At 52.0% G+C, this 27424-nt stretch overlaps 1 protein-coding gene across 1 annotated transcript; it reads left to right on the forward strand.

Moving 5' to 3' along the window:
* Positions 1-23657: 23657 nt before the first annotated feature.
* Positions 23658-27210, forward strand: EVX1 (even-skipped homeobox 1). The gene is made up of 3 exons (XM_074898080.1): positions 23658-24099; positions 25678-25928; positions 26680-27210. Exons 1-3 carry the CDS (start codon positions 23658-23660, stop codon positions 27208-27210), a joined length of 1224 nt encoding a protein of 407 aa, XP_074754181.1.
* The last annotated feature ends 214 nt before the right edge of the window (positions 27211-27424 follow it).

Raw genomic sequence — 27424 nt, forward strand, 5'->3', positions numbered from 1 at the left:
AATCGCAAATATGCTTTTACCTACAGAGATTAGAAACTCGTCGCTCCTGTTACCTTATTTAAAAAAAAAAAAAAAAAAAAAAAGAGAGAGAGAAAATCAAACCCAAAAATCAAGGCTCCCGGGATTTTATTTCTATCAGGTACCTACCGACTTCCCACAGGGCTGGGAAAACGTTCCCCTCTGTTAAGCACCGTTCTGCCTCTCCCGGGGTATGTGTGCATATAATGATCCATACAGGAATCTAGACAAGTTTTCTTATATTTATGTGGGTGTATGTTCCCTTCCCGCGAAAAGTTATGTTGTAGTTAATTGCTTTAAGAAAAAAAAAAATCCTCTGCAGACTTTCTCTCTAGTCCTGGTGCGATGCGAGCAGCTCCTACGAGCCCGAAGTGAACTTGATTCCTCACGAACAAAAACCCCTAACAAATAATGTAAGTATGTTTAAGAGAAATCTGGAACTCTTTATTTGCTCCGCTGCTAGCACCTGGTTTTAAATCATACAACTTTGGGTTAACACGTACAAAAGAGAGGGATTTGTGGGCCTTTTTATTGTCAATCAAAATTAGTGACAACTAAATTTGGCGTTGATTTTTACCAATAGGTCCCTGCTCAGCCTCGGCTTATGCTTGTCTTGGAAGCCGTGGAGCGCAGGGAGCTAAAGCCAATCCTTTTGCATGGAGTTTTAGGTCCTGAACTTAGTTGTAGAAAAGGCCTAAACATGGGAAATCCCATCCTTCTTTTTTATTCCTTTTTGTCTCCACTTTGACCCGCTGAGACTTTACACCCGCTCTGAAGAAAATTAAAATATGATTAAATACGAGATGAATTTTAAGAGAAACTGACAGGAGGAAGGTGGGCTTGGGCAGCTCTTTTGGGTGTGTGTGTGTGTTAGAAATAGACGGATCCAGGTAGGTAGTGCAGTCCCACGGGGGAAGGGGTGAGATTTCAGCTCCACTCGGTAGCGTGGCAAGTTCAATTTATCGGAAGCAAAGTACTTGCGACCTTTACAGCGTAAAAAGCGAGAGAGTGAACGGACAGTGAGCCCTGGAGGCACGGCAGGAGGGAACCGAAAAGAGTAGCGACACCTTCGTCCTTGGCTCTGCCCCAGCCCTACGGGCTGTGGAAGGTGCCACGCTCCCCACGGCTGCCCACGGGAGGAACAGCAGCGCGGGGGGCGCCAGGGGGGTGGAGAAGGGTAACGCAGCTGGCACGGAGAGCTGGGGTCGTGCACGGACCTTGCGACACGCCTGAGACTTTGCTCATTTCCAGAAGTTTGGAGTCATTGAGTGAGAAATGAGCATCTTCGCAATATTTCTCGGGATTTTGTGACCTGTGGGAGAGAAGAGCTGTGCTCCCCGCTCCCTCCCGGCCGCCGGTGGCACACGGCCGCCTCACCCGCCCCGGCTGTGCCAGCCCGGCGTCACCGCCTCGGGTACTGCTGCGGCTGAGCGGAGATAAATCTGAGCGAAAGAGACACGGTCGCCATAATCGCGGCTCCCCGAAAGACAAAAGGCTGTTCTTGTTTGTTGGTTTTGTTGTTGTTCCCCCCCCCCCCCCCCCAAATCCCCGAGTCTAATTATTTAACTGTCCGCTCTCTCCTCCGCTTCTAATTATGAAATCAAGATGTTTAATGTTGGAAAAAATACATCAGTTGTTTTATACCCGGACAGAGCCTTTACTTGTGAAACTCACTTCTAAAAAAAATAAATCTGGAAATAATTAACTCGTACAGTTGAGAACATTATGTTGCTTATACTGTAAACGTGTCCTTACACCTTTACAAGACGTTACAGAGGACTTACTCAACTAATTGAAACTGTTATATAGCAGCGTTATGTATTCAACATACTCGTTACATTTCATCTTTATGGACTTAGAGTTTTATTCCTTTCACAGTCTTGTGATTTTTTTTTTTTTTTTTTTTTTTTTTTTCCCCTAGCAGCCGGTCGTTTAATCTGCAAGAAGGAGAGATACTCGGAAAGCTATGAAAAGAGAAGCGATCTAGTGTTATTTTCTCTATAGCAGGGTCATACGGATCATGCCATCGCGGACAGAGTACTGGAAAAGGAGCTAGCTCGGAAAATACATTTCTCCCCCATCCCAACACCCCGGGGAGAAATGTGTATATGCGTACCGGTTAGTTTCTGAGGACCTCTTCCTTCCCTCCTCCCCCTAAAAAACCAGAAGAAATAACAGTCATAATAATATTATTAATAATAATAGTAGTGGTAAAAAAGCGATTTAAGGAGCCTCTTCAGCTGCATCCTTGAGATGGGAAAGCGGAGCAGGGTGAGGCCGCGTGGGCAGCGAGATGCGCCCATCCCGTGGAGAGCTAGCGTGGGGTGGCGGTGGGCAGCCCTCCCGCAGCACCACGGGGATAACCCTCGCGTGGGTCCTGGGAGCGGGCACGGCAGCGCGGAGGGTCCGTGTGTGTGAGTGTGTCTGTGAGAGGGCGCACCCAAAAGGAACACCGGGGTCGCTGCTCCGCGGGGTCCCACGCGCGATCCTTCCACGCCTCCCTGTACCCCCTGCCCATCCTCCTCGCTGCTCTGCAGGGTCCCTGTCCCGGCCAAGGCGGCTTGCTCCCGCAGACGGTTTGCCCTGCGTGCGAGCAGACAGCGAGCTCACAAGGAACCGTTTTCCCTGCTCCCACCAGTGTCACGCCTTCGGGAGGTGATGGAGACTGTTGTTGAGCCTGGAATAACTGGCACTCACATCGGCAACACAAATGCCCGATTCACGGGGCCGCCGGAACAGGGACCAGGATGTGGGCTGCACTCTGGGCTCGGATTTGTGTCGAAGACACAGTCCTGCAATTATTATATTATGTTATTTTCAGTGCAGAGGGCAGGGGCTACTTCGGATGAATAAATTCCTCTCCCGCAGACATCGCCCCCCAAAACTCCTCCGCGGCTGATATTTAAGGGCAGAGCCTGACATACCAAGAAGGCAAACTGAAGAAGGGAAATCTTCTAGTAGCAGAAAGGGTCGCTTAAAGGGAGGGAGATGTGTATATTCTCGCACTCACGTGTGCGAGCCAATACAGCCGTGCACTCACGGCGGCGTTTGTAGGTGTCGGGGGGTGTGCGTACTTGAAGAGATGTTTTATGAGAAATTGTTTCCAGAGCAGTGCTGCCGTTTCAGTTCTACAAGCAAGGATTTCCGCCCAGAAATCAGCCCGCACCCCTGTCCCTGCCCTCGGCTGTCAGAGCCAGGAACCGCCCTGGCGCGCCGGAGCTAAACCCGCATCTGTAGGCTCGTCCTAATCTGTAATCCCGCGTGTTGCTCGGCTGCAGCGGCGGGCGGGCCGCGCTGTCCCGCTCTCCGCGGCTGCCCGCGCAGGGCCCGCGGCCGCCCTGCCTCACTCTCCGCGACTGCCCGGTGGCAGGTGACGCGGGGACGGCGGCGCGGCCGCCGAACCATGTGCGCTGCGCGCATCGGCACCGTCTCCTCTTGGCAACGTGGATGCGGGATGAATGCCGCCCGACGGCTCCCCCAGCCCTGCTCCCCCTCCCCTTTTCTCCTCCCCCCCCGCCCCCTCCTCCCAAGGTCCTTCGCTGGTTTCAATAAAGGCAGGATCTAAGCTTTCTCTCCTTCGAATCAAAGAGGTGTTACGATTGGCCGAAACGAGGGGCAGATGGGGTATTTTCAAAGATATTTCCAAACAATATGCCGCCGAGACGCCCGAAGTTTCTCGGGAAGCGAGCATTGTCTAGTAAAACAATGACGGTATATAAATCAGTCATCGGGGTCCCCGTCGGGCTCCTGGGGGGCGGGGGGGGAGTTAACCCGGGTGGGTGACTCGCCTTCCCCGGCTCTCTGCTCATTAGAAAATTAATAGGAGGCGCCGGAGATTTACCCCGGGGTGGCGGAGGGGGGCACGGGACTGCCAAGGCCGAGGCACCGGGGAGGCCTTCGCTAGCAGGCAGCTGGCAGGCGGGACCGCGGGTGGCAGGGAAGCCCGTGGGCACCGCGCCGCGCCCGGCAGCGCCCGCTCCGCGCCCCCCCGCGGGACGCACGGGGGGCTCTGCCCGGCCCCTCGCCGCCGTGGCGGGGCTGGGCGGGCTGCGCTCTCCCGGCCGTTTTGCTGTGTCCAGCGCCGCTTTTTTTGTCCCCCAGAAGGTTAAGCGCGTGCAAAGTAAGATTTATAGGCCTCTGTGAAAACGTGAAAATGAAAACGAGTCTTTCAGGTATAAAATACACTCCTGAAATAAAGTTTCGAGATTTATTTGCTCAATTTTTAGGTGATAAACTCCGTATTACTCCGAAGGGGAAGACTTCTCTCGCTTACCGTGTGCACAAGGCAGGATTTACACTCGCACAGAGGAATCGTATTCGGAAAGAGATGGTAAAGTCCTTTCGAACGCGACCTATTCAGCCCCGCAGCTGACTCTCCCTTTAGAACAGCGTGAATTTTCTGCTGCCTTGGTTAAAGGGAAGCAAAAGTTTTTATGGCCTCCACCGCGGCTTCAGTTTAAAAGTTTTGCATGAAGGACGGAGAGATTAGTGCCCCAGAGCTAGATTTTTAGCTTGGAGAGCTCGGAGTTCTGCACAACGCCGACGTTTTACTAGTCAGTATGCTTTTACTGCAGAGCTCGTGTGCTCTATCGAAAGCGATTCCTGGAGGGGTATTTTTGCACTGGGTTTCACTTTTACGTGGTCACTCGTTTTAAATCCTGAGAGGCTCAAAATCAAGGTATAGCCCTTTAGTGAAAAACAACCCGCCCCAACTCTCTACTGTTAATGAACAGAAATTTTTCCACTTTCATCTCGCCCCTCAGAAATATTTTTACTTAGAAAGGGCTGGCTGCTAATTGGGGTGCGCAGTTGCCTTTAATCTCTAACACAGTGCTTGGAACCTACCCAGAATGAATTAAAATAAGTCTGATAAACAAGAAGTAAACATGGCTTCCCAGTAAAACTCGTTTTATGATCACAGCTTGTGTGCCACCTCGAAATATTAAGTTTAGGCATTCAGGGCATAAAGAATAAAACCCCTTTCCAAAGTCACTAAGGCTCACATTTGGTCCTGCTTTAATCTTCTCTATTAGAAGTACAAGGGAGGAATACCTTTTGTTCTAATAAACTACGGATGGAGTAGAAATTTGCATGTTTACGTGTACTTTCTACCCTGGAATCGTCCCCTGAACCTATGGATAAATATGTCTATTTCTTTCGAAAGCAGGCGGCGGGAGATTATCAGATCGTCGTCAGCGCAGAAGTGCTCTCTCCTATATTTCTGCTAGTAAGTAGAAAGAGCAGAGCGTGTGTGTGTGTGTGTAAGTGTGAGTGTGTGTATACAAGTGTGTGTACAGGAGGGAGCTCTGCCACACAGTTGTGCAGACCTTCAGATTTATGCATAGCGAGATGGGTCGGTTTGTAGAAATTACCGCACGAAAAAGCTCTGGTTGAGTAAACTGTAGATCACAGTTTCATGATAGCTCAGCGGATTACCAGAAAAAAGCCCCCAGACATGGAAATGGATCTGCTACTGCCTGTGTCATATGGCTTGACGCGCAGAAATAAACGCTGCGCTGAACACCTAGGAGCCCCAAAATCGCCAGACCCTGTTACCAGCAGAGAAACTTGATCAAGTTCCTATGGTGGGAAGCGCCATTTGCTTGTTTGTTTGCTTGTTTGTTCTATTTATAGCCATTCCTAGGGAGTTCAGCCCCGGAGCATCTGCGCGCCCACTGGAGCCAGATCTGGTTTCCTGGGCGAAGCCCCATCCTTATTCAGCAGCAGAGTGTTGGAAAGATCTGCTAAAGAAGGAATCAACCCGCCTGCAGCCTGTGGTGCTCCCCTTAGGGACCGGAGTCTGCTCCCCTCCCAGGATACTTCCACACAGGAACACAAAATAATTAAATGAGCCTGAAAGCCATTAGAAACAGCACCGGTGAGGTGAAAATGTCCCGTGTTTGTCAAAGGATTTCAGAAAACAGGTGAAGAATTAAGATAGGACTTAATGCCATGCATATCGCATGTAAATGAAATATTTAATCTGCCATTTCATCTCTCCTGTGTGCTCAAACACCTCCAAAAGTTCTTTGAACAAATATTTAGTTTCCAAGCTATAAATTCGTCTTATGCAAAGAGAAAGCTTTTAGGATCTCCAGTTTAAACTCGTTCCTACCACTTGTTGTGGTGCTGAGAATTATCAAACCGGTCAGCTTACCTTTCCCACGAGTGGTAATTAAAAGAGAGCTAGGGGGTGTGAGGGGTGGAATAAAAGAAAGAATAATAGCATTTAAAAAATTGTGAGCTCACAGATTGTGATTAGCATCCTTCCTAGTTAATTTCTTTCTTCAGTTAACTCTTGATTTCTTTTTTTTTTCTTATACCTCTGCAGCAGTTCTGTGTTTATAGTAACCCTACAGCATATTAAGAACCCTTAATAATGTCATTGTCAGAAAGGAAAATAGAGAAGTGAAACTGTTAAGGAGAGGACCTGCTACAGTACGCTCCAGCCTGCCAGAGGAGCTATCTAAAATGAGAGCATCTTTGCCATATTCTCTCCTGAGATCCAAGAAAAGCACACAGGACTTGACTGATATTTTAGTACACTGAGTTCGGATGAGATGGGGTGGGATGGGAAAAGGAGAGAGGGAAAGAGGATCCTTCTGAAAGGCTTCCATGGAGGTAATTTCTCTCCACTTCCAGGGAGGAGAAAGCTGGCCATGGTGACAGTGAGTTAGTGGCTTTTGACAGGCAGGTGAGGGGCCCCTTTCCCAACCACAGTCTTTAGGTGGGGGGGTGGGAGGGGGAGCGGGAACCTTTCCCAGCGACCCTACACTACTTAGACAGCATTTATGGACGGATAAAGCTGAACATTGGACAGGACTCCCTGAAGGAAAAGAACCTTTCAGTGTAGCCATCAACCTGTCATCACTGCAATAAAGGTGTAACACACAGGAGTGCTGGTAAGAACCCAGGGTTTATTTCCTGGCCCTGTCACATGACATGGGCCCAGGGTTACCAAAGGTTACCCCCTCACATGGAAAGGATCAGTGGCCATCAGCCCCAGCAGCTGCTTCTCCCTCCTCCTCTCCCAATTTTTTATTCAACTTATGCATGTATCTTGTAAAAAATGCAAACCCAGCAAACTCAATTCAGCTATGACCATAGAGATGATGAATCACACATTTACCCTCAGCCCTGTAACACCAGACGGGTCACAGCCAAGGCTTGCACACCTTTCTGCACCCACCTCGTGTCCCTGTAAGAGTTCCTTTTCCCAGCTGGTGAAGACATATCAGGGAGTCATATCCCAACATTGCAATGCTTTTCCAAACAAGTTATTTGGTGTCTTCCAAGCCGGTCCCTCTGCAATGGTCTGCTTACCCACTCGTGTGAAATGGAATGTTTTTTTGGCTGGGTATTGCAGTGTCAGACCTTTCATGCATATGGCACTGTGAAACCAGTGTCAGGACTTCTGTGGGAAAGCTAGACAAAGACTTGGGCTGTATAATTTCTTGTCATGCAATTCTGTGTTACACGAGAGATGAGAGCTCTGTTGAGCCTCCTGGCTCGTGCACAGGGGCACCATAGGATCTATGACAGGGAAGGCCTGGAATCAGGGAAATGGAATGGGAGTAACCAGAGACTACAGAATTAATAAGAAAGGCTGTTTTCCACAAAATGTTGGTTATGATGGCTTTGCTGTGACGTCCTCCAGACAGACATTTGTCAGACAACACTGTCCTACCCAGGATGTGGGTGTAGGTAAATGGCTTTCTATGAAGCCTTGCAATAAAATCTACAACAGAACCTAAGAGAGTGCAAAACATTGGTTACAGATCTTGGAGGTTTACATTACTTTTTAGAGGGTTTGGGTTATATTTTAGATTTACTTAGTGTTACAGAGCCAAGCAGTGGTGTTGCAGACAGAAAATATTTGCCACCTTTAAAGAGACGGAACTATGGCTGAGTCCTTTGATTCAACTTCTCACTCCACTCTACAAAATACGGGAGCAAGAGTGGCCGGGAATGCCTGAACTGCCCCTGCACTGGAATGGGCCTGATCTCCACGTGGTTCAGGCAGACCCAAACTGGCTTTGTGCAGGCTGATAGCAGGAGGCCTCCAGGCGCTGCACCACTAGCAAGGAGTTGTTAGAGCTAACGATCCCATAACCGTATCTTTTCATCATTATTATTACCGTTGCTCCTTAGCACTGTAAGCAGGACTCAGTTTGTGGAGTGTGGAGAAAACAGAGAACATGGAGATGTCCCCTGCCCTGGAGAGTTTTACATTTACATGTAGGAAAAGAGATGGTGAGAACACCAGAACACTGGAGAGAATTGGGAAACACAAGACATCAGCAGCTTACCTGATCAGCATCTGCTTGAGGAGCCAGGTGGCTTGGAAAAGAGCTGACCACAAAGAGCATTTTTTTCATGAGAAAATCTTGAACAACACCGCTCAATCTCAGTATTTTGAGAGTTTAATTTTGATTTCCTGAGAGGAAGAAAGGAGACATTTCCTCATAATCAAAATGGGGAAAAAGAGAAAGTGATACAAAATAGAAGCATGAGGGGAAAATGTGAAGCTTGCCATTAAAAAATAGAGTTTTTCTTCTGTTCAAAATCTGTTCTAATGAAAACTGGTTGTTTCCACTTGAGATGTTGCACAGCAGCTGTATAATGCCTGGGATGCCCCTAAGCAGATGAATTGGATTACAAACTGGATTTGTCCCTTTTCCAAATAGAGGCTCTTGGAGGAGTACTGTAAAGTGATCCTGATGAACAGGGTAAGGGGGTGGGTTGTTCTTATCTTGTTACCCTCAAATATAAATATGAATAACAAGGACATTGTTCCTCTTTAAAATACTACAGGCAACAATATTCCAAGTTATTTTACCGTAGAAAAGCTGTTAACTGATCACTATTGCAGTCATCAACATGAAGTAACTAATATTACCCCTATTTTACAGGCTGGGAAGTGGAGTCGGAAAGATTAGGGCTTGCCCAAGGCCACAGAGGCAGCAGTCAGGCAGGAAGAAAACTCCAGATTTCCTGGCTCCCACTCTCCTCCTAAATTCATCATCCACACTCCAGTGACGTCTAAACAGTGGGGTTTTTTTCTGAGATAAAAAATATCCCGCTCCAAATGGTTAAAATATGTCATGAAGTTCTGCCCAAAATCCGTGTCACGGAATCAGGCACTGCTGGAATGTGATTTAGCGTGTTTTAGAGCAGCTCTGCAGTACCTTGAACAACAGGACGCAATGTGTGAGTGTCATGTAAACACAGCCGCAGCCTTTGCTCTCTGAACTAACCAGAACGGGCTACATGGGAGAGCTGCAATGTGAGACAGAATCAGAAATGGTGGAAGAACAAGGCTGCAAGAGCACGTATAATATCAGAGAGGATTTGTTGTGGAGGATTCATGCACTGACTATAGCAAGAATGTCTGTCACACCAAGTAAGGTTTTGCCCATCCAATTGCATAGGCTGAGTGACAAGTAATGTTTGGTTAAACTACTCAATAGGTGACATACTCATTCCTGAGCCATTATAAAGCCAGCATATCGATTCCCCTCTAGCTGATTAAAAACCTGTTTATACAGAAATGAGATACTTAAGTGGGAGCAGTCACCTAAGCAGGAGCAACCACATAACAAAGCATTTCACTGAGGGATGTGATTGATGATTCATCTTGGATTTAGCTGATGTACATGAAAAAATTACTGCTGTTTTCAGTCTGGCTGTAAAAAAGGGGGTTACACATTCCTCAGCCATGGTGTCTGGTGTGTTAATTTAAACTGAAATCGTGTTAGGTTAATTAATAATAGTAGCTGCGAATGGAGCAGCTGAAGGTAGAGATCTCTTCTGCCTTGTCAGCAAAGCTGTCAGGAATCAGGGAGACTAATTAATGTGTTCCAGCAGTGGTTTCTATAAACCTATTTTCCATTTCACTGCAATGGACTAAGAGGTGCTGCGTCCATCAGTTGTGCTGTCATAGCTGTGAGGTGGTAACTTACAGCTGAGCGCGTCACCATCATTGCTTAAGTTGCCTATCAGGCACACCGGGGGTGACCCAGTCTTCCATGCTCAGGTGAGGCCTCCTTGATTTCAGAGGAAACTAGTTTCAACACTTTATATCCAACATCTATGCAGAAGTGGTCTGGGTTGTGGTTTGAACTGGGAATCTACGTGAAGACTTATGGGAGCCCTTTATCCCAGCTGAGTTTAATTTAATTACATTTAGATTAGATGAACATAGTGCAAACCAACAGAAGACATGCTGAACTAGGAAGTTGTCGAAAAGGTCACACTGTGCTAATGAGTGTCTACTCTTGAAAGCTCATGCAAAGTAAGATAGAATCTGAGTTTAAAATACAATGGCCCTCCCTGAATACATCCAAACGTGAACATTCTTGTTCTGAACAAGTTCCTGTGTTCTTCCTTATCTCCACTGGGAACTTGGGTTTGTCTAACCAGGAAATTCACCTGGGCTGAGATGGGTGTGGATCTGAGGTGGAGCAGCAAGTCCTGTGTGGATGTTCTTAAGCTTTTCCATGATTTCCATGTATGAACAAGTCTTTACCCTGCAGTTACAGACTTTATCAAGAATAGCGCTGTGTGTTGACCTGTATCATCCAAGTTCTATAGCTTGCAAAGTACAAATTACTGTGAACTTAACTGGTTAGTAGGTCAGATCCACCTTCCTTTTGTGTGGTAGGTAGGCACCTGAAAGTCAGTGCTCTGTTGTCATTTTATATGCAAACCCTCTGAAAGGTGTCGGTTAGCCCAATGCAGATGCCCACCACTCTGGTGACTGCGAGGTATACTAACCATGAGAACGGCTTTGATTAACTTCTGCTGTACAAAGGGTGTACAAAGCCTTCCAGACAGGAGGCAGAAAGAGAAGGAATGTCTAATCCTTTAATCAGTGCACCCAAAGTGCATCTAAAGGCAGGTAGTTCTGCATCAGAAACTCCTGTTCTTTGGTGTTGATAGGAGATTACTGCTCTTTAGGAAGGATCTCTTAATAGTGTGAAGGCTTGATGCCATGGAAAACACAGTCTGTGGGCAGTGCATCTGCCATTCATGTAGTGCTGGTGCCTTTCACCTCCCTGCAGGGCTGGGAAGACACCATATTTTCATCTGGAACATCCTTAACTGATACACGTGCTCCTGTCTCGGAAATTAGGAACTGGCTTCTGTTCCAAACCACTTTCACTGGGACACATGCAGATCTTGTTTTATCTGCCAGAGGCCTGAGGAAGACCCACTTGCTGTCTTTTTGGGATTTACCCCATGGAGCTCTGTTGCAGAGACATTTCTTGTGGGGGAGGTAAGGAGGCTCTCATGAAATGTTGTGCTATCAGCAGGAAAGTACTTGGCAAACGCACAGCTATGGAGGAGTAGAGTGGAGTAACATCCCTGTAGAGAGAGATGAGTTGAGAATTCCCTCCTACTCAAAGAACTGTCAGGTTTAGGACACTTCTTTCCTGTTTCCCTGTCATCATCACTGTTGGCATTTGTTTCCCTTCAGCTGGTGATGGCTGGATTGGGTCCTAACCTTTGGATAGCTCAGATCCCTTTCCCCCCCAGCAGCTGCTCTTCCACTGTCCAATTTTCATGCTGATATACCCATTTGATTTCATCATAATCCACACAAAGTTCGGATTTCTTAGTGCTGGGAGAGTTTTGACCTAGCAGGCACCAGAGTGGTTATTATATGGGATTAATGCATCTGCCATGCAAAGATTCTTTCAAGACTATGCGTTTTTTTTGGAGTTTGGGATCTTTTTTTCCTTTTTCCTTTTATAGCATGCACGTTAACAAATTTTAACCCTTCTTTAGGCATGACTTTGGGTGTGCATGTGTGCGTGTGAGTGTGTGCCTAACTCCCTAATGTGGGTGCAATCAGTTAAGGGGTTGGTTTACAAACCCACATTTCCAAAGCCCTCGATCTTGCACGGATCTGGCACGGAAACCTCAGAGAGCAGCCAGAAATCAAGTCCTCTCCACTCCCGCCCTTTTTATTTCTGTGAATGAGTATGTAAGAGACCTATAAATCTAAAACTGTGCAGGCGTGGAGGAAATCATAAGAGTCAGCCTGGTGATATTACCGCGGGGAGCTGTGAAATCACCGAGGATTTATACAAGCACACACGGCGATGTTGTCATTAAAAAGAAAAAAAAAAAAAAAGGGAGGATGGTTGTTTTTCTCTGTGCTCTGTGTGGCAGCCACTTTGGACACATGGTTTTGGTACCTCCCCTCTGTGCTCTGCTGTGGGATGCCAGTCCGAGGGCAGAAAGTTTTCCAGCCCCATCAGCAGTTTGGAAATCAGCCTTTTCTTGGCCAGTATAAAGCAAACCAGTTCTGGCTTGGTATCTTTGTCATTTGGGGAAGGGAGGTAATTTCTACTGCAACACCCAAAGCCAGGAGGTCATAGAGGCCAGGCTATTTATGGGCAAACTGGTGCTGGGGCCAACTGCACAGCCAGGGCACTGGTCCATCACCCTTGGTACTCCTGGGCCAAGAGGGTACTGCCAACCGTCCAAGTGGGCAATGCAGCTATTGAAAGGAGGTGCAGGGCACTGAACCCCTGCTGCCTGCCCAAAGGTACTCCCATAGCTTCGGGGTGATGGGATCATCATAGGATTCTTTATATTTACAGCATCAGCGATTATCCTTCTACACTGGGAGTGCTCAGGTTCCTGATGGGGAGACTAAGGCCCTGGGCAGCCAGCCACATCTTCCCCTGGCTGCCAGGGTGGAGGATGGTGCAGGGAAAACAACCGTGTGTTTCTGTATTCCAGCAACAGCCCGGTGGGAAGGGGCACAAGGGTTGGGGAGGGAGATGTGTCCCCACCCTTCTCCATCACAAGGCCACTGCGGAGCTGGTCTGCTCTCCCCTTTTGCAAGAGGGGATAATGCCCCTTATAGGGGATAGCACCCCGCTGTCAAGGGGGGCTGCTCGCCCCACAGCACTGTGCCCGGGGCCGGTGGAGACAGCAGCCGGGAGCTGCTGTGGACTCCGGGGGTGGCCGGTTCCCTCGGCGGGGCCGGGGGTGCCACCGGAGCGCCTGGTGGGAAAAGAACACGGCAGGGGCTTAATGGCACTCTCTTGCCTACAGCCCCGGAGTTTCGGGGGAGGAGGAAAGATCCGAACCGTCTCGCTGTCTCTGCTGAGGGGAACGTGGGAAATAATAACCTAATGCAATTAAAAATACCACGTCCCCCGCAAAGCCGGGCGGCTTTCCTGCCGCTGCCCAGGGAGAGGGTGCCCTGCCCTCCCTGTCCGGGGTCCGCTGCTGCTCGGTCAGAGTGGATTTGCTGTTTGATCTCGCCCGTGCAAAATCCACGCGTGTTCAGCGGTCAGCGAGGGGGCAAATCGCTAGCCCCCACGCCGCAGCGTCACCCCCTGCACCCCCCAGGCATGCTGCTTCCCCGCGCTGGGAGCCCACGCTCTCAGCTTTATTGCATTTCAGTGTCTCTTCTGCACCCAGCCTGGATGCCAGGAAAAGTTTCCCTCTTTGCAACGTATTATTCCGCTTCTCTCCGAGTTGCGAGGGCTTTTAAAACTTTTTATTTTTTCTTTTATTTTTTTCTTTTATTTTTCCCTTTTAGTTTTAATATTTTTCTTTAATTTTTATTTTATTTTTCCCTTTTATTTTGAAATTTTTTCTTTTTTTCTTTTTTTTTTTTTTTCCTTTTCTATTTATTTTTCATAAGAAACACACCAATTCCGAAGAATAGGTTGGGCTCTTGCTTAAGAAGAACTGTAGTGCCCGAAATGAAACGTATTTGGGAAGCAGAAGTAAACCGATCAGATTTACTTCCCCCCCACTTCTTCACACAGTGTTTATTGTGTGCCTTGGTGAAGGGTGGCTCCCCGCAAACCGGGGCCGGCGGGGCGGCCTTCACCCGTCCCAAGGGCTCATCAACCTGCTGCCATGCAAAAGAAAGTGAAAACGTGTCTAAAGCGTGAGTGCCTCCGCACGCATTCTCTGGAGACCGGCTCTGCCCCAGGGACTGAGCTCCGGCTCCCGCCTGGGGGTTGGACGTGTTGCGGCGGCGGGTTCCGTCGCCCTCCCGGCCTCGGATGGGCCCCCAGGCCGGGGGAGCCCCCCCTCTTCCTCGGGGCTCCGGCCTCGGCTTCCGCTCTTCCCAAAACGTTGCTGGGGGCTGAATCCCGTGGTCCTCTTCTAGGGGGAAGAGCTGTAGCGGGGAGAAACCCCTCAAATATAAAGGTGTTTCGAAGTTTTCCCTACAGAACCATCCTGCCACAGTAGTGCCCAGGGAAGGAAGCTAATCAAACAAAGTCATTCCTGTTTCCTACAGGGCTAGCTAGAAAAATGGTAAGAAGAGCGTATCCATGCACCAAAGGAGAAGGGATGTGTTCCACATGCTTTGACTTTTTTTTTTTTTTAACTTCTGGTTGGCAGCAAGACTAAAAGCATTCAAAACGAGTTTTGTGGATTGGAAATTAAAAACTCCTACAGTTTTCCACGTACCCATGCTAGGAGGCATGTACTGGCACATCAGTGTCATCTTTCCAGATTTGAGCAGATTTTTCGAAAATGGATTTTAATGGGAGGACGAGGGCGGGAAGAACGTGTGTCTATGCAGACATGCCATAAATATGTGCGTGTTGGTGTATATGTAGGTATATATGGGATAGGACGTGGTATATGGCACACACCATGGATCTAAACGGGAGCACATACTATGTTTTAGAAGAAGTCGACCAACACGATTAAAACACAGAGGCGTATTTATTTCGCTGCATTCAGGCTCCGCACATCTAAATCCTTGGCCGGCCGTGGAACACACTGACTTTTTCGAAGACCCTCCGAGAGCAGCAGCGAGTACCAGGCTGCTCCGGCCAAGCTGCTGCCATGTATCTCGACTTTCCCCGGGCACCGCCCTAGAAAGACCCGTTTGAGTTCATCACCTACAGGTTTTACCCGCAACAGCGATTTCTCTCTCTGGCCGTGTTTTCCAACGGTTTAAAGTTAGACTGGGCAAAATATTCTTGACCTCGAGGGATGATGATGGTGAGGATGATGTCATCTCCGAACGAACCAGCGAATTAACCGCGGGCTGCGGAGCCGTGCCACCGGGGGGGAGGCGCTGATGCCACCCGGCCGCTCGGGAGACCGCTGCCACCGTACCTCCTTCCCTGCCCGCAAGGGAAGGCGGGGGGAACCTCCTGCGACCCGGCACCTTGGGTGAGAGCTGTCGGAAGTGCTGCCTGCCCGCCGTGCTCCTTCTCCCACACGCTTCCCTGGCACGACAAAAAAAAAAAAAAAAAGAAAAAAAAAGAAAAAAAAAAGGGGAAAAAAAAAGGAGCCGCCGCGAGGGAGAGCGGGCTGGCTTGGCTCCTTTCATCTCTGCGGCCCATCAGCAGTGGGGGGCGCAAGAAGACAGCAGTTAGTGTAGGGCCGCGGTGATCACAGCCAGGGACTGCCGGCCGGGAGGGGGGAGGGGGGAGGGAGGGGGGATGCAGCGATCGGCGCTGCGGGGCGGACGGATGCGGCCAGGGGAGGTGGGGGGCGAGCGGCGGGCAGTGCGGAGGTCTGAACTGGCGGGGCAGGCGGGGACCCCGTCCTCTCCCGGACCCCCACACGCCTGGGCCTCGGTCGTGTTCCCTCCTCGTCTCCTCCGTGGATGTGACTTGCCCGCCGGGACTTCGGGATCAGCTCCCGGGAGATGAGCCGGTAAAGGCGAGTGCGCAGGCCGGCAGGGAGCGAGTCCTCCAGCGTGGGAAACGCAGCGCAGGAGCCTTGGAGAGAGGGTCTGAGCCCGACAGTGTGCCATGGCTACCTGCCACAGCCTGCGTGCTGTTAGCAGTGCCTCTCCCAGTGCTGCCCTGCCTGAGAAACGAGCTCTTGCCTTCCTCTGCTAGGGTTTCCCAGTTCCTCTTTCGGAAACAGCGAGGGCACTTGGGCTTTGCTTCTAACATTATCTTTTCTCACGCCCGTTCTCAGGCAGCAACACAACAGGCAATTGCATGAACATGTCTAGATTTTTCTCCCCACGCCGTGCCGATACGCCCCCGATTTCCAGCAGAAAGGAGATGATCTGTCTCTCAGGCTCCCCGCGGCTGCAGCGCCTCTTCCCGCGGGCCAGCACTCCCTCCGCATGCCGGGCATCCCGTGGGACCACCTGGGGAAAAATTCCACCTCGCTGGTCGCCCACGCGGGCCGCAATTTTCTCTCCGAGTCTGGGAGCAACACGGTCAAGGTCGGGCCTGCCTGGGGATCCGTGGAGAGACAGATTTTGTCCCCGTTTAGCTCACTCTGGGAAACAGGAGGCCTGAAAGACGGGGCGTCCCTGGCGAAGGGCGCGAACACCCCGCGGTACTGCGCAGCTGTGCCCCGGGGTAGGAGGGGGGCAGGCGGGCGTGCACCCCGGTAACATTCTACACTGTGTGCTTCAAGGGGTTAATGCAGTTCTGTCGCAGCGGCGGGTGACTCAGGTTGTCTCCTTGCCCACTTCATCCTGTCACTGTTTCTGGCCCTCGGTGACTGAAAAACTCAGCTGCAGTGTTTATCAGAAATTATTGATACTACACGGCAGGAGATAGGAACAAAAGTTGGTCAGTAGTTCCAGCGAAATTTCTGGGTTCCTCCTAAATATGCATCAACCATGTAGGAGAGGGGGAGAAAAAAAAAAAAAAGAAGAGCATAAACGAATCTGCTTCTAGAGGTTTTATTTGCCCTGGTTTAAGTTTTTTTTAGACAAATTCAGAATTTCCTACTTATTCTTTGGCCAAATTCAGTGTTTTCTGGCAGAAGCTCATGACTCATTGTGAAAGTTTCCTACATCTCTGCTTTTGCCCTGATCACTATCTCATAGGTCCAATAGTCATCTGAGACGTGACGTGAATGGTGGGCCCAGAGCTGAGCTCCGAGAGCGCAGAGGGCAAGAACAGGCCATGGGAGAAGGATCCCATCAGCACAGTTCATCGAGGTCACTGGCTTTGCTCGGTGCACATTCTCTTCTGCTCCATGCTCACCTTGGCTATCAGTCACCTCTGTCCTTGTCCAGGGGACCACGAATTTCACAGGCAGGGGATGGACAGGTAGTGCTCAGGCATCGGGGCTCCAGCACCCAGGATGCAAACCTGGGCATTTCTGAGTCAGGCAGCAGTGCTGAAGCACTTGAACACTGCTCAAGGAGTCATGCACGTTTTGGTTTTGTGGGACAGACCCAGCCTGTGGCACATCCCCATTCCTGAGGGCCACGCACAGAGGTGCAAGCCAAAAATAAACTAGGCAGCCAAACCTGCTGTTAGGATGCACTGTGAAAACTGATGCCATCTCAGCTTGGCTAGCTGTAGATGAAGTTGCAGGTGGAACTGGAGGTTGAGGGGTTAACATTTGACTCTCCATAGTAAAAACTAGGTAAGATTTTCCTTCAACATGCCCTCCAGGTCCATATTTCAGTGTTTATGTGTGTTTGTTTTGGGGAGAGTCTGAATGAGGCAGAGATGGACAAAAACTGAACAAAAGCCTTCTGCACCACTGCAGCTGCTTTTCTTTTCAGGACACTCAGCCTCAGTGAAGAGTGAGGGAATTGCAATTCATTGAGATGCCTGTCCTAGGTGGCTGGGTTTTCCTCTTTTTTTTTTTTTTTTTAAAATTTAGTTTTATTTTTTCTCCTTTTCGTTTGTTTTATATATAACTTTCCATTCCTCGTCATCCTGAATGGAGTCTCTTTACACACCTCTGCAGCTTGTTCCCATGGGGTCAAATCTGCTCCTTTTCAAATCAAAGACGAAATCACCCTTTCCTTACAAGAGGTATACAGCTGGGCCTCTGGAGTAAGATGCCCACTTCTGGCATTTCCCTAATCACGAGAGGTACCTCGGCAGATCCTGTACCCCTTGGACACTCCAAAGGAATCTTCGTAGGGATTTCTCACACCCTCCTTCGGGGTGAAAAGGTTCCCCAGGATCCAGTGTATGAGCTAGGACTTTGGAATCCATTTTCTCTAAGCAGAGCAGATGGGGGTTCAGCTCCCACCTCTTACGGTCAGTCTCCAATGATCTGAACCACAGCTCCGTCCCTCTCCCCACTTGCTGATAAGGCTCCGTGTAAAAAATAACCTTCAGCCCGGTGAAAATACCGGGATCTGGCCTACCTGGAGCAGAACCAGGCTGAAAGCTGCCAGCACGGCTGGAAAGGGGCTGGGAGAGGGCGCAGACAGCCGCCGGCTCTGACCATGCGCCGCCCGTTCGCAGCAGCCGCTGATGACACCGTGCACGGCAACCGCCCCTCGTTCCAGCCATTTCCTTCCGGGAAGGGCCGGGAGGGGCTTTCTCCGGTGCTCTGCCGCCTGCCCCGGGCCCACCGGCGGGGGGAATAGCGGGGAGGCCCCGCGGGCGGCCGGCGGTGGGGCCGGGGCGGGTACCGGTGCCCCGGCGAGGTGGGCGGGCACCCCCCGGGGTCCGCGCCCCGACGGGCAGCACCGCTCCTCTCGGCCCCGCTTGGGACGCCGGTTCGCTTTAACAAAGCGGGACGTGGACTTTCAGCAAAGCGAGCCCTAACAGGAGTTCGGGAGGGTGGGTTCCCCCCCCTCCTCCCCCCCCCGCTAGGTTATCTCCTGCTGGGGGCGAGGGGTAGGAGTCCAATGGGAATAAAAGAGGCGGGTTTGTGTACGGGAGGGAAACACAAGCAAAACACCAAACGCTGTCGCACGTCTGGAGCAAAACACTAAATGTGGTGAAAGGCTGTGTGACATTCCTGCGGGTTTTGTGTGGTGTGTGGGTTTTTTTTGTTGGTTTTTTTTAATTTTATTTTATTTATTATTATTAATTTTTTAATTTTTCCTCGGTGATACTACATCTCCCCTTGAGGCTCCTCTTTTGGGCACCTAAAGAGCCCCTGAAGCCCCTCAGTGTGTAAGAGACGCTCGGGCGCACCAGCCCTCAGGCGTCGCCGTCACCCGCGGGCGGGTTTCGCGAAGGTACGCAGCACGCAGGGCTACGAGCTCCATACTTGTTAAATCAAATCTAAATCTAAATTAAAAATAAATTTTAAAAAGGCCGTCACGGGAACCACTGAAATACTGTCGATTTTCATTTACCTGTGCCTTCCTCCGAATTAAATTCGCACCATAAATACTCTTCTGCTTTCAAAACAGGGAGTTTGCCACGCAGATCGTGTTTCTGCTGCTCGTTCTAACATTAAAAGATTGCCGCAGTTTTATGGCTCTCGACGAGTCTGGAAGCGATAGCAATTGAAATCGAAAGCCCAAATTCCTGTAGAATTTACTCACTGCAATCAGTAAGGCAGCAGATCTAGTTTCCACGGGCAAACTTGTTCTGAATGTCCTAGGAGCAGGAATGGGCCCCCACTCCAACCCGCCCCTCCCCGGTTTTGATATAACGAGGTAAAAATCTCCAGAGCCTCCTGCGGTGGCAGGGAAACGCTGCTTCGGGCAGCCAACAGGTAAAAAAATATCAAGAACAGGCAGATGCCTTCCGTAGAGATGCCGGGATCCGACGTTCCGAGCTACAGGGAGGCAGAAAGGCGTCCTGGATCAGCCCCTCTAAATACCATTACATGCTCTCCTAGGCACATCCCGCTCACGGCTCTGTCCTCTTTCTCCTCAAAGCCCCCTACGCGTTATGTGCTGTCATTGTACCAGCTTGTCTTTACACCCCAGAATAATGCGCCTATTATTCTCTTCTCTCCAAAGCTTCCACCTCTAACCATGTCGTAAAAAATAGCCTTAATAAAACAGTGATAATTACGCCATTATTGTTAACACTACCCATTAAAAATTTAAAAATAGGTTTTCTGGTTTGGTCACCCATTTGTACTGCATATCAATTTTTGCGGCACCAAATCGTTCAGCGATGTGCCCAAATTTTCGTTCTTTTTTAAAGACAAGAGTTGGTTTTGTAGAGAAACTGAAGGCTCATCGTGGGTTCCCAGTCGTAATTGGACAGTATCGGTCAAAAGTTATCGACACCCTGTTGACCAGTGAAAGAAAATAAATATCCCGCGGGTAAGGAGTGTGTGATGTGTCTTTTCTTCTCCAGGCTTAGCGCTTTCAAGGAAAATGTTTGATTTATGAGCATATCACTCTAGCAATGTTTTAATGTCCCCCTATTATTTTCTTGTTTTGAAAAGGGGGGTGTTTCGTTTGGTTTTCGTAGACGGGGCACCTTTCAGCAGCGGTGAGGCTGAAATTGGCGTATGACCCTTTTGAACGCGGTCGCCCTGATCTCGCCTCGGCCGTATATCAGCAAGAAAAGCTGTAAACTCGGAGAAATAAATTAGTCTGAAAAGTTTTGAGGATACTTATGACATCCTGACTGTGACCAAGCGAGCGAGAGAGACTTAATAGGTTTTAAATCTCGGTCTGGAACAGTCAGGGAAAAAAAAAAAAAAGGGCGGGGGGGGGGGGGGGGGAGGGGGGAAGAAAACCCCGTGGAGATACACTTTCCAATCTGCCTGGAAATTAATCCCAAATGAGGGAGTCTCCTTCCAAATTCGGCTTGACAGATCTGTGGGAAACACTAGACAGAAGGCAGAGCGTCGGACCCCGCATTCCCGGCGAGGCAAAGCTCCGCCGCCGCGGCGGGGAGCGGGACGGGGCTCCGCGCTCCTCCACGCCGCGCCACCGGCTTGTCGACGTGCGACGGGCTGTCACGGTGATGCTCTTCCTGGCTGATGTAAAAATAGACATTTGGAGAAGGCTTTACTGAGCCAGCCTAAACTGACCCCAAAATTTCGAGTCCAACAGAGCCTTTCTTCCTTTTTTTTTTTTTTTTTTTTTTTTTTCCCCTTAGCCTCCACTCGGGCCTTTAACAACCTGTGTTTACCCTTGGCGAGTAACCGCGTGTGTATGTGCGTGGGGGTGTGCGTCTGTCCGAGCGGGGGTGGTGCACCGCAGCCCGTGTTGCTGCGGGCTGAGTCGGACCGTCCGTGGCAATGACCATCATCTCGGGCTCAACAAAACCTCCGACCCAAGGTACCTGACGGGTGACGTCCTGGTGGGAACGGATTATGAACGGGGTGAGAAAGGAGGCAGCAGTGGCTTGTAAACGAAAATTATACAATTTGTGGGGGTCGGCCAGCATAATCCACGGGAACCATCCCCAGGGCTCCCGCCTGCCAGAGACAGGATTTCCCGTCAACTTCCCCGCAGACGTTGCCATCGTCCGCTCTGGGAGCGCTCCCTCGTATTCTGAATTCAGCTCCCGGTGACTGTTATATTTCGAAAGAGATATGAATACCCCTCTTCTTGCGGCCCCCAAACTCGTAGTAATGGGAAAATCCTCTCCGTCTGCCACAGACAACGGCCAGCCTCCTCCGACACGGCTACTTGGCCGAGCTGGGAAGGAGGCTGGAGGGGAGTTTCCCCGGGAGGCTGAGGCTACCCTGGGCCTGGGGGGAGGCCGAGCCTTCACAGCCCCCCGCGGGGGTGCCAGGGACCAGAAACCAACCCCCCCAGCAAAGCGAAGCGACAATGCCGCCAACCGTGGGAAGAGGCGCCAGCGCGACAGGGGCACAGCGCTGGCCGAGCGCCTCCGTCCCGCCTTGCCTAGCCCCACCGCCCCGCTCCGCGCCGCTCTGCGCAGCGGGATCGGCGCTGGCCCTCCGCCCAGCCGGAGCAGGCGCGCCGCGGCCGCCGGGTAGGAGGCGAAGCCGGACTGTCTTGTCCGTCCGTCCATCCATCCATTCATCCATCCGCCCTTCCACGCACGCACCCACGCACCGCCTGGTCCTCCAGCAGCCGGACCTGCCGCTGCTGCCCCGGCTGGGCGCTCGCACAGCCGCGGAGCAGAGCCTGTCTGCGGCGGCGGTGGGCGGCGGGTCCTCATCCAGAGCTGGAAGGGCACACACCGCTCCAGGGGCTGGCAAGGGAGAGAAGGGAAAGGGAATTTAACAGTGGTTTTGCAAGAAATTGGCGAGCTTCGGAGGAGTGCACGCACCGCACGTGTGATGGAAAGCAGCGCGGTCCGGAGCGCGGTGTGCGCCTCATGTGCTTTTGCGTGGAAACCAGAGCGCGTGTCTACACGGGGAGAAAGCGAGACCGGTGGCGATAGCCCTGTAAAAATTCCCGGTTTATCCCCCTGAAATCGGGATGCTTATTGCTGGGAGCACACCGCAATCCATGCATCCAGCGGACCGGAAATCCCGTTTGCTTGTCTGTCTGTCTGTCTGTCTGTTTGTCTCCCTGCATCGCGCCCGTCTTGCTCACGGGGCTGGACGGAAAATCCCAGCGTGTTTCCTATTGCGCTGCCTGTTCCCCACCGAAGCAACGTCACCTCAAATATGCCAGTAAATTCCTTACCGGGTTGGGAGCGTAATTGGTTGAATGTTTTCTGTAACCTGACTAGCCAATAACACTCCGAGAAAAAATTTAGAACAAGCTAGTTACGACAGATGGTGAAAATGACTTGACACTACACGTGCGAGTCAATATTAACTGGAGAGAAGATACTTGCCGCACTCATTACAAATACCATAATACGCCAGAGAGACCGCGTGTGCTGCTCTATTTACGGTACAAGGTCTCTTGTTTTCAGACAAGTGCTGTCCAAATGGTTGCCCTTGTCATTTCTGTTTTAACAACATCTGCTAACTAGCGTAAGCTCTGGCCTTGATAACTTGCGTTTCTCTGAGCCTGAATTATTCTTGGCAGACCTTCTTCTTGCAGTTTTTCCTCCTGAAAACAGAGAATAATTTAGGCAAAACAATTAGTTAAAAAGAAGAAAGGAGAGGAGACGTAAAACCCCCTTAAAAGCGCAAGAATAGCGGAACACATGGAAACTGCGAAGGAAGAAATAAGAGTAAGCGATAAACAGCAGAGAGCCAAAGTAACTACAGTTACGAAAAGTGAAGAGCAGTTGTGCCTTTTCAGCTGTAAAATGCAATAAATATGTAACCGCATTTCCGAATTTCAACTAACGTTTTAATCTCAGTCAATAGGAAGCAATAACAGTTACACGAATAGGAACCGATACTGAACCAGAACAAGAAGTCAAAGCTATTTCTACATTCGAATGTCAGCAGCGCATTTCCTTATCCTCAAGTTTGCAAAGGATTCTTAAAGCCTTGTGTATGCAGTGATGCGGAAGCTGATTGCCAGCAATAAATAATGCATCCGAGGAAGAGGCTTGAGTACGTATCTTCTCACTTCCAGGATGCGGCTAGGGATCTTCGCCTCAATTCTACATCAAGGTTGTGGTTTAAAGCAGTCAAAAGGCTATTTAATTGTCAGGCAAGGCTTCCCCCTGCGGAACTCTCCCCGCATGTTACAACCTCTTTGCAGCTCAGCTCCATATGCATCTCTTTTTCACACTTCCCTCTCCATCTCGGGCTCCTACACCTGGTGCATCACGCATTGAGCCCATTAGCTCCGGCTCTTCCTTTCATCTTCCCCATGGCAGACGTTTCTATTTATCCACTGGCAATCAATGCGTGGCGTCACCGGTGGTACTGTAATGACGACTGCACCATTGAGGATGACAGCTTAGAAAGAAGAGGGCAATGGTGATCCCTCCCAGAGCAGCACAGCAGAGTGTAGCGCTCGCATCACAAGGTCACCCTATCTCACCGCTTGCTCCTCTGCATTGCCAGGAGAGGGTTGCTGGGTTTGGACAAGGCTGGGGCGGGAGCCGGAGGGAGGGGGGGAAGAGATCTGGATTTTTTTCCCCCCTCCCTTAGGCAAAGCCACAATGGAAACCAGGAAGGAGATGGTGATGTTTCTGGAAGGGACACAACTTGGCGCTCTAGTTGGCAAGAGGGCGCCTAATTTGTCCGAAGCAGTGGGGAGCCCCGCTCCGGAGCCGCAGGAGAAGATGATCCATCGGAACTGCCTCAGCCCCAGACCTGGCCCCTTGTCGTCCCGGGAGAGAGGAGGAGGAGGAGGAGGAGGAGGTGGCGGAGGAGAAGACGAAGAGGAGGTGGAGGTGCTGCCAGGGACAGGGACGGTGCCGGAGAGCCGCTCGGCGGCGGCAGCACTGCTTTCGGCCGGACAGCAGCCCCCCGCCTCGGAGCCCCCCGCCAGCAAAGGGCAGCAGAGCAGCTCGGACACCGAGTCGGATTTCTATGAGGAAATCGAGGTGAGCTGCACCCCGGACTGCGCCACGGGGAGCGCCGAGTACCAGCACAGCAAAGGTACCCAACTCCTTCCCATGCCTCCAGCCCCCCGCCCGCTCCGGGGCTGGGGGGCAGCACTGGGGGGGCGGGGGGGGCTGCCGGAGGGGGGCTTCCCCTCGCCAGCTGAACGAGGGGCAGCGAAATCGGGAGGGGGGTGGGGGGGATCCCCTTTCCTGGCTGATTCCTCAGCTCTCTGCCACCGGGAGGCTTGTTTGGGAGCCAGAGGACAGGACACCGGGCAGCCCCCGCGTCCCTGGAGGGGAGCCAGGCTTCCCGCCCCGGGTGCATCAGGTCTGCAGCTTGTCCCGGAGGACCCCCGCGACCAAGACCACCACCCACTCTCCCTCTCCATCTTTTTTGGTTTTTTAATTCTCCCCCTTCGCCCGGACAGTGCATGCTCCAGGAAATCCCTTCCGATCCTCCCCACCGACGGGGTTTTTTTTGTATGTGTCGGCGGGGGGTGGGGGTGGGGTGGGGTGTGCGGGGCGGGGGGCAAGATCAAACGGGTTTTCTGGCCGAGAGCTGTTTGTGGTTTTGCAGGGTGAAATGTGCCCCGGCGAGTGCGGAAGCGCCCATAAAGACCGTAAAATCGCTCGCCGACTCCTGCCTGCCCCAAGTGCGGCAGCGAGGTCCTTGTTTGCACGTTGTTTTTTTTTTTGTTTGTTTTTTTTTTTTTTTTTTTTTTAAAAAAAAGGGGGGGGAGGGGAGAAGAGGAGAGATCCAAATTACCTTGTCACTTCTATGTCTCGTTGGCGCCAGCTCGGAAATGGTCCCAATGAATTAATTGCCTTTGGTCTCGGGCACAATGAGGGAGAGTTGCATTTGAAAGCAAACGCAGCGGCCAGGCCCCTTTTCCCCCTGCCCCCACTCCTTATTCCCACCTTCCCAGCCCGGCAGACCCCCCCTCTACCCCGACAACAACCCACTTCTCCCCCCTCCTCGTTCCTCTATCACTTCTAGAAGAACCCGGGAAGCGCGGAGAGCGCTGCCTGCTCTCTCTCGTCCCTTAGAGGCTCGTTGAAAACATGCCATCCTGGGCTTTGGAGGCTGAGGGGAGAGTCCCCGAGGCCTCACCTCCTCCTCGGAGGGAGCGGGGTCCCTGCCTGCCGGCTGCTCCGCTCCTGGGCCCTTGCTGGGCTGGAGGAAGGGCCGGCGGAGCCGTGCGGCGCGGGCGGTGGGCACACCTGCCTTCCCCAGCCGCTCGGGGTCGGGGGATGCTGCTCCGGCCGCCTCCGGCTTCACCGTGCGGACAGCGAGAGGGGGGACGTGGAGCGGACACTCCCAGGGTGGGATACGTGTGTGTCTGGGGGGAGGGCTGTTGTGTGTGCGGGGGGGGCGCAGGTAGCCTTCCAGTCAGAGTGAAAAAGCACCCGTCAAACACTTAACCGGCGCTGCATCCCCTTCCCCCCTTGCCCTCCCCCCGGGTCCCTCTCGGATGCCTCCCCAGCATCCTCAAGCACACCCGGGCAGGCACAGAAAAGGCGAACGGGGAGGGATGGGGGGAGAAGGGGAGCTCTCTGGGGAGGCGGCCGGCCAGCATCCCTCCGTGGCCTCCCGCCTCCGAGCGTGTGTCTCTGCTCCGGGCTCCCCACGCAGGGCCGTGCTCCGAGGCGCTGGCCGGCAGCCCCAGCAGCGGGGGGGATCACCCCAAGGGCAGCGGAGGCACCGGCGGCTCCCAGGGCTCGCTGGCCTGCAGCGCCAGCGACCAGATGCGCCGCTACCGCACCGCCTTCACCCGCGAGCAGATCGCCCGGCTGGAGAAGGAGTTTTACCGGGAGAACTACGTGTCCAGGCCCCGGAGATGCGAACTGGCGGCTGCTCTAAATCTGCCAGAAACCACCATCAAGGTACACACAGCTCGGACATGTTTCCAATTAGCACGATATAAATCTATACGGCCAAACTTCCTTGCAAAACTCGGGAAAGCGCTTCGCCGGCATAACCCTCCCTCTCCCGCCCCCCCCCCCCCCGCCCCCCTCCTCCCCCTCTCCCCCGCCCCTTTCCTGGCCCTGCCCGCACCCTGCAGCAAGCAGCAATGCGGGAGAGTGGGACACGGCTCCCGGAGCCATCCCAGCCAGCACGGCTAATCCGGCCTCTCCCTAGCAGATTATTTTTAATCCTCCCTTCAGTCCCGTCCAAACCTGGCTCATCTTTTGGGGGAGGGAAGAGGAAGGCAGTAGCAGCTCTTGTTTTGATCTCGCTTTGTTTTGGCTTTTCAAAATCGTTTGCACATGAAAATAAACCCGATGACAATAAACCCAGGTAGTTCCGGCTGCAAAACGTCAGCGAAGAGGCAGGGCTGCCGGGTTTGCCCGGAGTCGGGGTGAGGGGGTGTCAGCGGGCCAAGCCCCGGCAAGAAGGAAGGGAAAGCAGCACCCTAAAAGGGCTGCTCCGCTGGCTCTCCCTGTAGATTTATAGGGGCTTAACTGATCCCGCCGTACGTGATGACAACTCCCTCTGGGAGGGAGAGCTGGCGCCGGTCTCCGCTCGGCGGCAGACCCGCTCCCGCCCGCGCCGCCCCGGTGCGGGGCCGGTGCCGGTGGGCGGGCAGAGCGGGGCGGCGGCGGGTGACGGCTCTCGCCTCCCCTCTCCCCGCAGGTTTGGTTCCAGAACCGCAGGATGAAGGACAAGAGGCAGCGCCTGGCCATGACCTGGCCTCACCCGGCCGACCCGGCGTTTTATACCTACATGATGAGCCACGCGGCCGCCACCGGCAACTTGCCCTACCCGTTCCCGTCCCACCTGCCCCTGCCCTACTACTCCCACATGGGCATCGGCGCCACCTCGGCCTCCGCCGCCACCCCCTTCAGTGCCCCCCTGAGGCCGCTGGACACCTTCAGGGTCCTCTCCCACCCCTACCCGAGACCAGAACTGCTGTGCGCCTTCAGGCATCCCTCTCTCTACCCCGCCCCGACTCATGGACTCAGCAGCGCCGGGGGCAACCCCTGCTCCTGCCTGGCTTGCCACAGCGGCCAGTCCAACGGGCTGGCGCAGAGACCCTCCGGCTCAGACTTTACCTGTTCGGCCACGACCAGGACTGACTCTTTCCTCACTTTCACGCCCTCTGTGCTGAGCAAAGCCACCTCAGTTTCCATGGACCAGCGAGAAGAAGTACCTTTAACGAGATAAACCTTCGTCTCAGGGTTATTAAAAACTCGCCCCCTTCCCGGGCTTCCCGAGTTCATGTACCTACAGCCGATGATTATTTAATCGTGTTCTCTCCCCACAAGTGGACACCTAGGGGGGGAAAAAAAAAAAAGACTAAAAATAGCTCAGTCTTAAAAGGATTTACATTCCAAAGGGAAAAAAAGAAGGAGGAGGAAAGAAAGAACTAGTGGTTTAT

The sequence above is a fragment of the Athene noctua genome, chromosome 2 (genome assembly GCF_965140245.1).
Source record: "Athene noctua chromosome 2, bAthNoc1.hap1.1, whole genome shotgun sequence".
Taxonomy (NCBI): domain Eukaryota; kingdom Metazoa; phylum Chordata; class Aves; order Strigiformes; family Strigidae; genus Athene; species Athene noctua.

What these genes read in the sequence shown, in the direction of transcription:
- EVX1 (XM_074898080.1), top strand. Translation starts at nt 23,658, where the DNA reads ATGGAAACCAGGAAGGAGATGGTGATGTTTCTGGAAGGGACACAACTT. An exon ending in CGAGTACCAGCACAGCAAAG is followed by an intron (nt 24,100 to 25,677) that starts GTACCCAACTCC and finishes CTCCCCACGCAG; the next exon opens with GGCCGTGCTCCGAGGCGCTG. An exon ending in TGCCAGAAACCACCATCAAG is followed by an intron (nt 25,929 to 26,679) that starts GTACACACAGCT and finishes CTCTCCCCGCAG; the next exon opens with GTTTGGTTCCAGAACCGCAG.